The 13,842-nt window shown below is 42.3% G+C and overlaps 1 protein-coding gene across 2 annotated transcripts in view; it reads left to right on the top strand.

Annotated features, from left to right (window-relative positions):
• LOC139765108 (uncharacterized) overlaps positions 1-12,718 on the top strand; it is a 15,283-nt gene extending 2,565 nt beyond the window's left edge. The window contains exons 2-8 of one of the 2 annotated variants that reach the window (XM_071692296.1): positions 423-596; positions 1,639-1,817; positions 2,577-2,790; positions 6,260-6,388; positions 7,440-7,695; positions 7,957-8,102; positions 9,916-12,718. In XM_071692296.1, the coding sequence (XP_071548397.1) occupies positions 423-596; positions 1,639-1,817; positions 2,577-2,790; positions 6,260-6,388; positions 7,440-7,695; positions 7,957-8,102; positions 9,916-10,170 (1,353 nt within the window). In that variant the 3' untranslated portion in view covers positions 10,171-12,718. The remainder of the gene's footprint in view (positions 1-422; positions 597-1,638; positions 1,818-2,576; positions 2,791-6,259; positions 6,389-7,439; positions 7,696-7,956; positions 8,103-9,915) is intronic. The other variant, XM_071692288.1, reaches the window with a different exon arrangement.
• The last annotated feature ends 1,124 nt before the right edge of the window (positions 12,719-13,842 follow it).

Here is a 13,842-nt window from a genome sequence, read left to right as displayed (position 1 = left end):
ATATATATATATGCTGTGGTTTCGGTGCATTATTCATGACAGCTAAAGACTGAGTGTGAAAGAATGTGGCCTTTGTTGTCTTTTCCTAGCGCTATATTAACGGGATGCCGACGGGAATGAATAAAAGGCAGACATTATGAATTATGTACGTGTATATATGTATGTCTGTGTGTATATATATGTATACGTTGAGATGTATAGTTATGTAAATGTGCGTGTGTGGACGTGTATGTATATACATGTGTATGTGGGTGGGTTGTTCCATTCTTTCGTCTGTTTCCTTGCGCTACCTCGCTAACGCGGGAGACAGCGACAAGGTATAATAATAGTAATAAAAATAATACATAAATGAATGATATATATATATATATATATATATATATATATATATATATATATATATATATATATATATTCTGCAGAGGTACGGATGGGTGTATAAAGGAGGTACGCTTCACTGCGACGGAATGGCCTTGGAGAGACTGCGGCAGGACCTCCGGCAGGAGTTCGGTTATTTGGCGTCTCCCGCCTTCGTGTATTCCTCCGCCACGCTGACCAACAACGTTCGACGATACAGGGATGCCCTCGCTCCTCTGGTAAGTTATCCATGTATCATTACCTATTTGTGCAAATGGGGGGAGGACTTTATTACACTCGTAAGGCCCTTCTATTTCTTTATTCAAGTTGTTTTCAGACTTCGAATGACAGTCGCATTTAGGTCCTCTTGGCATAGATAATTCCTCACGGTTCTCTATACACTTACCTTGCTCAGCTTCCAGTAACTTGTGTCCCGTCTTCGGGACTCTTAGCTAGCATCGAAGAACTGTTCTATGTCAGCGTCATTATGGCATCTTCGGCATTCACATAAAGTTATCATGTCTCCAATGACGATGTTTTGGTTGATATTGAATTGCCATTTGACTGTTTCTCTTCACTCCCAAGAATTAGAGACATTTAATTGTATAGAATAGGAATGATATATGTCTTTGCAGGTATGCGTAAACTGATTAATTTTCAGTCGAAACCGCATTTTCTGGCGACGCAAGTAAAGGCTAAAGATCTCACACATTGTACCATTGTGCTTAGAGGTCATGTCGTCGTACCTCTCGGTCGTTTCATCGTGACTAGATGCCCTAAGCAAGTAACATTGTCTTCGTCTTTGATAATTACTCTTTGGTTGACAGGCGATTTCGAAATCAAAATATTTGTTGTAATTCATAAAGAATCGTTTCGACCACTGTTCGAGAAGTGTAATGTTCAAGATAATGCCAAGATTACGCTATCACTGCAGATGTTAACATTGTTCACAGTTTATCAAATGACATGATTGCAGGATATTGTTCACATGGAAATTCGAATCTTTATGACGCAAATATCTATGATAAATGAATATAAAAAAACCTAGGCTATATAATTAATACAATTTCTTTGTATTAACTATATTCAATTATCATTTATTACTTTTAAAGACTTGTGCGGAACATACCTGGTTCTTTGGTAAAGAAAACAGTACTACGCTAACTTTGTTCTACGCTACCCGGTACGTGTCAGTGGACCAGTCAATTTCCGTTTCTTTATACCCTGTTTTGTTTTGAAACACCGGTATGATACGACCCAGTTCGAATCTCCTATCCCCAGGAGGCACGAGGTGTTCTGTCCTACGCCCTAAAGGCCAACAGCAACCCAGCGCTGGTAAAGGTTTTGCGGGAGGCAGGAGTGCAGATGGCCACCACCGTCAGCGGGAATGAGATCCTTCTAGCCCTGAGCGCAGGGTTTCCTGGCCGCCAGATCATCTTCAACGGCAACGGCAAGCGAAGGTGAGCCGCTATCAAGGACTTGTTTACAGTAATCGTGCCTTGTGTATACCCTAAATATAGACCTGACCCTTCGATATTTATATAGAATGTAGTGATGTGGTATACAGGGGGCGACGTACTGTCAGTGGACTAAAGTAGGGCATGTTAAGCAGCAGCAGCCCTTTGAGGGCCTCCTATATCTTCCTTATTCGTTGCAACCAGGAGCAGGGAAATTATCAACACTTTGGAGTGAGAAGTTTCCCGACGTGACTGTGCCTCCTTTCATCCATTGACGATGATACAACCTCAGCGAAGGTGAATGTTCACTGGCGGTGCAACCACATGTAGGAGTCCGGTAACACCAATAGATACTACATCAAAGGAATAAAGGTGATAGCTGTTCTGTAGCGTCACTTGAAAAGAATTATTGGGTTGTGGTGGAGGTAAAATCTTTTGGTGTAGTTGACGGCCTTCACGACATTGGCAGCCTATATGCCTAAGGCCCAAACCACCAATTAAATGATTGAGAACGCACGACCCATTCTTTATCACAGAATTAGCCATGTACACTTGATCATTTCTAGTTCAATGATAAATTAACCGTTGACTTTCAAAAATTCAACAATATACATACAACTTGCTGTACTGTCAGGCAAGATATGTTTGCATAATGTCAATCATCATCACATCGTCACCAACAGCCTATCACCAAACGTCACTACAAACCACAACTACAACCTATTCCTATACCACGATAACCACCAACATTCCAACCAACAGGTGGGAAGTGGAGCTGGCAGTACGGCGAGGGGTGTTGCTCAACGTGGACTCCGGGTTCGACGCCCGGCAAGTGGTGGAGGTGGCTGGGGAGGTGGGCATACGGCCACGCGTACTGGTCCGCTTAAACCCCGCCATTAACCCCCAAACCCACCCTTATCTCGCTACCGCTCTCGCTGATTCCAAATTTGGCGTTGATTCGGATCAACTGGAACAGGTTGGTGGATACATCTGTACATATAAGACAACCATCGATGCCAGAAAGTTGGTAAGACAGACTCTGTACGACACATATACACGGCTCACATAAGCAGGGGGGAAGACATCGTAAACAGATGTAGATTTTCATCTTGGTCCAGGTGAGCAACACGTGAGTGGAACAAGCGGAGGAGGAGACTCAGATCCACTGTATAGGTTCAGCCATTAAGAAACGACCCGTTGCTTGTGAAGGACCGCTATCCAGATGTCACATTAGCGCATGTTCTATCCTAATACGACGTCGTTCTGTCTGAATCCGGATTTACCGAAACGTTAGTCACACTCAGCTTGGGTTTGCTTTCTCCATAACCACCCTTATCCTGTCCTTATTGCATTAACATATTCTTAATAACTTATGGTCCCGCACAGTTGGAGCCCTACAGAAAAGAGTAAAAAAAACGAAACACGATAAGTTCGAGTGTAATCATATCGCGAGGGGGAGATACGAGATCTGAATCTTGTATCTCTCCTGAGATGACATGCAAAAGTATACTCCGAGTTATCATGTCATTTTTCATGTAGTTATCGTGGTTATTTTTTTTTTTTTCCCAAAAGAAGGAACAGAGAAGGGGGCCAGGTGAGGATATTCCCTCAAAGGCCCAGTCCTCTGTTCTTAACACGGTACCTCGCTAATGCGGGAAATGGCGAATAGCATGAAAGAAAACGAAATATATATATATATATATATATATATATATATATATATATATATATATATATATATATATATATATATATATATATATGTATAGGGTTAGGGAAAATGATTTGGTAAACAGAGAAGAGGTAGTAAAAGCTCTGCGGAAGATGAAAGCCGGCAAGGCAGCAGGTTTGGATGGTGTTGCAGTGGAATTTATTAAAAAACGGGGTGACTGTATTGTTGACTGGTTGGTAAGGTTATTTAATGTATGTATGACTCATGGTGAGGTGCCTGAGGATTGGCGGAATGCGTGCATAGTGCCATTGTACAAAGGCAAAGGGGATAAGAGTGAGTGCTCAAATTACAGAGGTATAAGTTTGTTGAGTATTCCTGGTAAATTATATGGGAGGGTATTGATTGAGAGGGTGAAGGCATGTACAGAGCATCAGATTGGGGAAGAGCAGTGCGGTTTCAGAAGTGGTAGAGGATGTGTGGATCAGGTGTTTGCTTTGAAGAATATATGTGAGAAATACTTAGAAAAGCAAATGGATTTGTATGTAGCATTTATGGATCTGGAGAAGGCATATGATAGAGTTGATAGAGATGCTCTGTGGAAGGTATTAAGAATATATGGTGTGGGAGGCAAGTTGTTAGAAGCAGTGAAAAGTTTTTATCGAGGATGTAAGGCATGTGTACGTGTAGGAAGAGAGGAAAGTGATTGGTTCTCAGTGAATGTAGGTTTGCGGCAGGGGTGTGTGATGTCTCCATGGTTGTTTAATTTGTTTATGGATGGGGTTGTTAGGGAGGTAAATGCAAGAGTCCTGGAAAGAGGGGCAAGTATGAAGTCTGTTGGGGATGAGAGAGCTTGGGAAGTGAGTCAGTTGTTGTTCGCTGATGATACAGCGCTGGTGGCTGATTCATGTGAGAAACTGCAGAAGCTGGTGACTGAGTTTGGTAAAGTGTGTGGAAGAAGAAAGTTAAGAGTAAATGTGAATAAGAGCAAGGTTATTAGGTACAGCAGGGTTGAGGGTCAAGTCAATTAGGAGGTGAGTTTGAATGGAGAAAAACTGGAGGAAGTGAAGTGTTTTAGATATCTGGGAGTGGATCTGTCAGCGGATGGAACCATGGAAGCGGAAGTGGATCATAGGGTGGGGGAGGGGGCGAAAAGTTTGGGAGCCTTGAAAAATGTGTGGAAGTCGAGAACATTATCTCGGAAAGCAAAAATGGGTATGTTTGAAGGAATAGTGGTTCCAACAATGTTGTATGGTTGCGAGGCGTGGGCTATGGATAGAGTTGTGCGCAGGAGGATGGATGTGCTGGAAATGAGATGTTTGAGGACAATGTGTGGTGTGAGGTGGTTTGATCGAGTAAGTAACGTAAGGGTAAGAGAGATGTGTGGAAATAAAAAGAGCGTGGTTGAGAGAGCAGAAGAGGGTGTTTTGAAATGGTTTGGGCACATGGAGAGAATGAGTGAGGAAAGATTGACCAAGAGGATATATGTGTCGGAGGTGGAGGGAACGAGGAGAAGAGGGAGACCAAATTGGAGGTGGAAAGATGGAGTGAAAAAGATTTTGTGTGATCGGGGCCTGAACATGCAGGAGGGTGAAAGGAGGGCAAGGAATAGAGTGAATTGGAGCGATGTGGTATACAGGGGTTGACGTGCTGTCAGTGGATTGAATCAAGGCATGTGAAGCGTCTGGGGTTAACCATGGAAAGCTGTGTAGGTATGTATATTTGCGTGTGTGGACGTGTGTATGTACATGTGTATGGGGGGGGGGGGGTTGGGCCATTTCTTTCGTCTGTTTCCTTGCGCTACCTCGCAAACGCGGGAGACAGCGACAAAGTAAAAAAAAAAAAAAAACAAAAAAAAAAAAAAAATATATATATATATATATATATATATATATATATATATATATATATATATATATATATAGTCATTCCGTTTTACATTCTATGCATGTATATTCTATTTTAGTGTACCTTCTTAACTTATTTCCTTTTTCCTAAGTCTCTAAGTTACTAAATAGACAAATGTCATGATTAAAACTCGCTCAATCTTCTCATACTTGATGTGCTTCATCGGGATCAGATCTGGGTAGGCGTATTCAGTGTAACAGTTGCAGTAGTTTCTTTAGATTCAAGTATCATAATAAGGACTTACATGCATATGTAGGCTACAGAAACCAGTGCCACATCACTAATGCAGAGGATACCGGTACATCAAAACGCCAGTTAACTGCACTACAAATCTTTGAACACAGGGAAATTCGTTAGGATAAACCAACACTTATAGTGTAATCCGCACGCATGCGTGGAATTCCGACTTCCTATAACTGTACTTGTTATCAGGTGTCACCAAGCGTTCTAACTGTACACAGCTCTGAATGACCATTTGGGACAAGCCGTCTCCAGCGAGCAATGAAACTCCTTTAAGCTTCTTGTGTTTTTTTTTGTCTTTTTGTCTTCTTTATTTTGTTCGAACAAGTAAAGATGAGTTTTTAATCATAAAGAGATTTTATCATCGTATCTTTGTTCAGTTGCCACATCTTTTGTTTTAAAAGTGAGGTTTATGTATGGAATTCTAACTGCATTCTATTGAGTTCTTAAGCTTACTGATGTATTTATTGTTTGTATATTAGACTTTTTTATGGATATAAGTAAGTTCTTCCGTTAAGTATAGTCTTGTATAGTATGCTTGACGATGGTGTGATCCGAATCTGTCGAGGTTGAAAACACTAAATGTATCATTAAGTGCTGGTAACACCATAACGTCTCGTTTCCTAAGGTCCTGCGGGAGCTGGGGAGCGGTGGACGTGTGGCCGTGGTCGGGGTCCATATCCATGCAGGCTCAGCCCTCACCCACCTGCCGGTTTACGTCGAGATGATGCAAGCAGCTGTCCGTACCCTCCATCAGGTAACTCCTTCTCTCTCTCTCTCTCTCTCTCTCTCTCTCTCTCTCTCTCTCTCTCTCTCTCTCTCTCTCTCTCTCTCTCCTGGTGCGAAGTAAGCCGTAGGCAGCCACCGACTTGGGAGACACATTACCGGTTCTACTTGCCTGGGGTATCTATCAGGAAGGTTAAGCAACAGCTGCTTAGTGAGTCAGCACTTCAGTGGCTGTCAAATTTCACTCCGCTGACCCAAGCTTCACCCACCCTTGGGCTGCTGGCAATCAAATTTACAAATATAAGATCCACTCCCCTAGGTGCCATTACTGGCACAGGTTGCGTGTGTTTACGTGTGGTGGGCGTGTTTAGGTGTGTGTGTGTGTGTGTGTGTGTGTGTGTGTGTGTGATAACTTCACTGATGTCCTGTAGGAATACTTCTACAACACAGCTTGATCTCCGCTCTATAGTGCTGATGCTGCGCTGAATATGAATCTGCTCTTGTGGACTGGGATTTAACAGCTGAAGTAGCTTTTCAGCTTTGAAATAGCTTTCCAGATGTAAATAGGGTTTAATTGTACCTTTGCGGCCTGGCTGTCAGTAGGGAACTGTGCTTTCCGTGCATTACGAGCAAATGATAACTAGAGAATGGATATAGACGAATGAAGATTTTTTTCTTCGTCTGTTCCAGGCGCTACCTCGCTGACGCGGGAACATTTCTAATTTTCCAAAAATAAGGAACAGAGAAGAGAGCCAAGTGAGGATATTCCCTCTTAAGGCTCAGTCCTCTGTTCTTAACGCTACCTCGCTAGCGCGGGAAATGGTGAATATGTATAAAAGATATACGCATGTTTGATATCATAAATAGTAATTATATTTTCAGTAAGCTTAACGTTAAAATAAGGTTTGAATATTCAAGATTTCAAACATATTACACAAAAAGTGCCTGTAAAATTACATCTTATAAATTTCAGATTAAGTTGCAAAAAGTTAATTTCACACTAAATGTCTAGAATAAGTGTACTGCTCCTTACGTTCATAGAAAAGTAATATCTGGTCGCTTTACCATATCTGTTTTGTCAGATCCGGGAGAGCGGGTGGGACGAAGCGTCCATTATCAACCTCGGCGGAGGCTTGGATGTGCCTCACACGCCACCCTCACCCAAGATTTTTAATAGTACCCAGCCTCCGTCGTCGCCATTGGCAACTACTTCGCCCACAGGGACGATGGAGACCAGCACACCCACGCCGGGAGAGTTAGTGCAGGTGGTGCTTCCCCACCTGCCCGAGGGTGTAACGCTCTTGCTGGAGCCGGGCCGATCTCTCGTAGCGACTGCTGGTAACTGCTCAATCAACACTTACATAAATGAAAAGTTATTAAGGATCGATTATTAAGAATAAGATTTTTTTTATAATGATAGATTTGAATGACTCATTATATAAATAACATAATTCTGAAAGGCATTGAATATGTTACATAATCATATTTCTTTGATTTAGTCGATTTCATGTAGTCTCTATTTTCTCAAAATGTGTTTCGACTGTTGCTAGGATGGTAGAAGGGTAGTATTTGCTGAATATAAGTTTTCTTATACTGTAGGTGTGCTGATGACACAGGTGCTTGGGGTCAAGGTGAACGCGGGGCGAAAGTTCGTGGTGGTGGACGCTGCTATAACCGAGGTTATCCGGCCAGCATTCTATGGCGTCCAACATCCGTTGCTTTACATCTCGCCGCCGTCACACCAGGTGGGTCTCCTCCCGCTGACCATCATGTCATCAGTGAGTTTCAGAATGGATGGCCACTACCTTTACCAGCATATCTGCCTCGTTCGTGTACAGTGGTAGCTGCCATTAACAAAGGAAACCTTTAAGAAAATAAATGTTTCGTTTTCTTTGTAGACAGTATCCGAAATTTCTTAGAAATTTGTGGTTCATCCATAGTCTCCCGCCATGAGAAACCGCTGAACAAGTGCAACGATGGGAGTGAGATATGCTTTGTCTTATCAGGGTCTGAATATGCAGGAGGGTGTGAGGCCTGCACGGGTTCGAGCGGATGGGAGCAATCTCGTAAACGAGTTGACCCGCTGTCATTGGGCTGATCCAAGCGTTATGTGGTAAGGGGAAACCACGGAAGGGTCAGTGTAGTTTATCTGTGGGTAGTGGGTTCTGGTTCCTGTGCATTGTACAGAGCAGTTAGAAAGCGGATTTGAGCAAATGAGGCCTTTCCTCAGTCTGTTCCTAGCGCTACCTAGCTGACGTGGGAAGCAGCGAAGTATGATTATATATATATATATATATATATATATATATATATATATATATGTTTTTATGAAAATTCCAGATTTTTTTCAACTTTCGTCTCTCTCTTAGCGTCTTCCAACTCCCCTGTATCCCCTTCGCTCTTAATGCTTCTTATTCTTTTTACTTTCCTTTTTTGGCTGATCCTCAAGATAGACAGAATCTCCATGTCTGGAAAGCAGATGAAATTGAAGCACGTCCTCGCTCACTAGGACTCCAGGAACCGTCCATCTCACGTGCTTCGCTTCATAATACAGTCCTAAACCCCTGTACTGTATGTAGTATCTTCTCCCATGTTATTGGCAAGGACATTTTTGTTCCCAGAAAAAAAAAAACACGTTCAGAGCCAACTTGATCATGGGATAAGATCAGGATAAGTTTCACTCGTCTGTTATTGCCGCTCTCAGCCAGCAAGCCATGCTAGAATGTATCCAGCTGAGTCGTACATGTTTGTCTCTTTTCGTTGGGGTCTGGATTTTCTGTCAGAGAAACATGACACAACAGCCTGGCTACGTGACACTCATGTGCATCGACCCTGCGGCATGACAGCGGGTGGTGCCCCCAACAGCCTCTGAAAAATGCTCCGATCGTCGGGTGTGAGTGGCTGTAGGTCATGGTCTAAAACCATCGTCTCCTTTGCATGTCTGTCGTTTAGTACATAAAACAGTAGTGCCTCTTGACCCCCCACTCCCCTCCCAATACCCTTCATCTTCTATCGAAGCAAGTATCCCGAGGCGTCGATCGTTTCTCAGTACACAGCACGACATTAACTGCTCACCATTTTCACTTCCACCGGGTAACGCATGTTCCTCCCTCTCTAAACTCAACCTTCACATCCCTCACACTTGCATTCAACTCCTCACAACGAGGGCTCGATCCCTTGCACTGGAACTGCCGAAGCACTCTCTGACCTTCACCCAAAACATTCCTCTCTCATCCTCACTCCCCTCGCTACCAGGTGCATAAGCACTGTCAGTAAACCACCTCCCGTCATGTACCGTCGTTCCGTTCCACATTACTGAACCGTTCAACTTACACATTTCTTTCATTCCTACACCTTCTTCATCAGATATGACACCTCTTCCGATACTTTCGTATTATGTAAATGCCATATAATCACAGATTTTAGTAATTTTCTGAAAGCGAGAGCACTACTGCTTTCGTCTTTCGTATGTTCTGTACTTTATATAATGTTTGTGAATTTACAATTAGACTGAATCTGGCTACAGTTTGTCATGTAGATTTTCATCTGGCGTTGCAGGATGTGGCTGAAGTGGACGTGGTTGGCCCCTTGAGTGAGAATGGAGACTTTCTGGCCCGTCGGTGCCTCCTGCAGCGTCCTCCTGCTGTCGGGGCTGCCCTTGTGGTGTGGGAGGCCGGAGCCTACTGTGCCTCTATGGCCTCCAACTATAACCTCCGTCCGCGCGCGATCGAAGTCCTTGTTCAAGATGCGGGATCCTTCAAGGTCATACGACGACCACAGGAGTTTGCTGACCTCGTCAGGGATTACCTCTGACCTCTGACTCATTTTTTTTTTTTTTTTTTTGGTTTTTACAACAGTCAAAGGCTCGAGTCACGGACTCAGTTTCTTAAGGTCTTAGATGGAATTTGAAAATGGACAAAATATAGATCTAAGAGAGAAGAAGGAAGAATAATCAAAGATTTTGTGAGTTACAGGAAAGCCCGTCATTGCCAACAGGAAAATCATAAGATAAAGGGCTGCAAAGCTTAGTGGTCTAGGGAAAGAAACAGACACCGCAATGGCCCACCATTAAGTTGCCGGCGGCCATACGGTAATCGTGCAATGCAGTGGATTCCCAAGCACTAAGTGGCCTTGCTATTGCCGGAGGTGTCAGGATCAGAGATTGACTTTTGTATTCATAAAAAGAGGGAAGCAGAACCAATATTGCAGGGGAGGGCAAGTGGGTCAAAGTTCTGAGGTTAGACTGGAAGAGTTTGCGTTGGATTGCCTCGGATTTGATTCTGTAAACTGAGTATAACATTTCCAGATGTGAGGGAAGTACTCCATATGGGAACGAATCAGTTATTTATGTAAGCGGAACAGTTGTCCCGGAAGAAGAATTTTTGCCATTTGAACAGTTTCTGAGGGAGGGACTGAGCTATTTGTGTTATGTGAGGTCTTCAAGGAATATCATTAATTGCGATAATACTGTATGCTTTTACTGTGTTGATTAGTGGATTGACAGAGCCTTTATAAAGAAGAAAAAGTTGTGGAAGGGTTTTAGGAAGAGAAATGGTAAGAAATTTGGTCCTAATTGTACTAAAAATGAAAGAGTATACGTCTGGTCCCATGGCAATATCCTGTCTTCATCTGAGTTTATAGAGGAAGTTGTGACGAGACGAGAAGATGGAGCGGACTTGATCGCAAAGTTGAGTCGTCTGCGTATGAGTCCATTTTGGTAATCCTGAAGAGGAAAGCAAATATTGATATAAAGGACACAGGAGACTGAAAATAGAAAAACAGAAATATTTGAAAAAAAGAGGAACGACTTTCTTGGTAAAGAAAGAGGAAAGGGATTGATCCATGGGCAATTAGGGAGACGGACCTGCCAGAGGTAGAAGCTAAAGATGAGAGAACAGAGCGAGGAAGAATGTTGGTGGAGACTATAGCAATGGGAGGGAACTTGACCTCCCGGGCATTACTTAATTCCTGTAATTCAGGACGTCAGAGGGACGTTCCCGCAGCTGGCATAATTGCCGTAACCCATATACAGGGGTCAGAGCATACTGACAGAGACATTATTATGCATAATACAAGTACTTTCAAGTATCATACACAGCAAAATATAAACAAAAAGAGAATAAATATCATTCTACAACTGTTTTCAATTCTAGCCGCCTCAAACTGCATCAGCAAATTAACTAGGGCGGTAAATCCTATACGCCAGACCACACTTGTATATAGTGAGACGGATGACTTACTCGTAAAATGAGGGTAAATGTAGAGCACACATTTTACATGTTGTTTTTGTAGTTCATGTGTGTGTGAAAGTTTTTAGAATTGATAGTGAAGCTAGGAATCCTTATATGGTGAAAGGAGTAGCAGTTGCAGATTCGTAATTGGCAAAGAGGATAACATCATATTTCAGAAGTGGATGGGAAAAGGGGAAGGAAGAGACCAAATTGGAGATGAAAGGATGGTAGGAGAGAGAGAGAGAGAGAGGGAGCTCGGGGCCTGAATATGAAGAAGGGTGAAAGGCGTGCACGGAATAGAATGAACTCGAACGATGTAGTGTAGAAGGAGCACATGAATCAGCCCGGCAAAGGATGTGTGGCTGTGGTTTCGGTGCATTACATATGACAGCTAGAGAATGCATGTGAACGAATGTAGCGTCTCTTCGTAAGTTCCTGGCGTTACCTTCCTAACACAGGAAACTCAATAGCAAGGATTCGAACCACACAACGTTTGAATGGTTACCCTGTACATTGTCAACCCATCTATGAACCTCATTGTTTACTAAGAGCGTAGCCGATCTATCATTCAGTGTACCTAGCTACCAAAGAAATGATACAAGGTTCGAATCCTTCCTGTTCAAGCTCATTATGTGATATACTTATGCCATTCCGACTAGTTGAACCGTAAATCTAACGTTCTTTGTTTTTGTCATCTAATAACGAAATATAACAGATTTGGATCCGGTTAATATCTGAATTCAACGTTATACAGTTTTCAGTAATACTTCTGCTAAACCTAGTTAGTGTCCTATGATTTTGTCTTAAGTATTTGTCATTATATTGGCCTATTTATATACCTGTGTACCTACAGCCAGTTCAACAACCAAACCTCGTACGCTAAAGGTTGTGTCATTCATCATTCTGGTCCGACAGCCTAGACCACTTTTATACTTTACTCGCATGGTCTTATCATCCTCTAGGCCTTGAGCCTTTTGTTAGTTCCATAACATTAGCCGTACAACCTAATTTAGTTATGTTTAGTCTTGATAGGACTAAGACCCATAATTGTAAAGGTTAATGGATTTATGATTAGTCCTACAGCCTAATGGTCTTATAATCCTTTTACTCTTAGATATCTGTGATCTTAGAACCCATTTCTTAATCTAATACAGCAAAATGAATTCTTTTCGTCGTAGGTCTATCGAACCAATGGACCGCAAGACCATTGAGAAGTATGAGTAGTGGGTTGTAGGTCTAGTGAGATGCATGATTAATGGGGGGGGGGGGGGGACAGGACTAGTGAGATGCATGACTAATGCGGTATGGGACTAGTAAGAGGTATGATTAATGGGTCATAACACTAGTTAGATGTACGATTAATGGAGTATAGGATTAGTGTATGTATGGTTAATGGGCTATAGAACTAGTGAGATGTATGATTAGGAGCGTGATGTATGATTAATGGGCCATAGAACTAGTGAAATGCATAAGTACTGAACCATAGAACAAACGCGACGTACGATTAATGGACCATAAGCTTGGAAAACCTAGACCTAAAATCTGGCCTTTCACGTATAGCCTAAGAATCGATTCAAAGGCAAGGCCATCGTGCTGATGGGTCGTACTTTCATATTCAAGGAATAAACAATTACTCGTATATTACGGGATAACATCATTTTCACGGATGTCCAGTGACTAATCTGCCCCGTTGACCACATAAACAGTTATCTGCAAGATAAGAAACGAGGGAATGCCAGTTTAGAAAGATAAATGCTGTTTCTATGCTAGAACATTCGAAATTCTAGAAACAGCGCTCCACCTTCCTGGATGACAAAATATAAATCGATAGGTCGATCACTGTTGGTGAGGGTATTTGAAAATCAGAGTTCATCCTCAATACAGAGTATGCAAAGGATATATACTGTGTATAGGGGATTTAGAAATCATATAGAAGGAATTAGACACAGGATGAAGGGGGACTATTTCCTTGTATTTTTTATTTTGCTTGGCAATAAGCCATTTTGATACTTGTGTAAACTACAAAACAACTGAATTTAGTGTGTGATAACTGAATAATGCGCAACTTGAAGGATGAATACCTTTTTCCGCTGGAATTAAATAGGAATGTTACGGAATGGAGATTTAATTAAAGGCCCGAGTAACACGTACACGTAGGAGGTGGGGGTTTGGGAGAGGAGGGGGATGTCATTGAGTACGATCATGTTTTCCGTTTTCTATTACTACAACCAGTGAGAAATTTAAGAATAGGTAA

Source organism: Panulirus ornatus, chromosome 4 (assembly GCF_036320965.1).
Source record: "Panulirus ornatus isolate Po-2019 chromosome 4, ASM3632096v1, whole genome shotgun sequence".
Lineage (NCBI taxonomy): Eukaryota > Metazoa > Arthropoda > Malacostraca > Decapoda > Palinuridae > Panulirus > Panulirus ornatus.
This window is presented reverse-complemented; position numbering and strand designations above follow the sequence as displayed.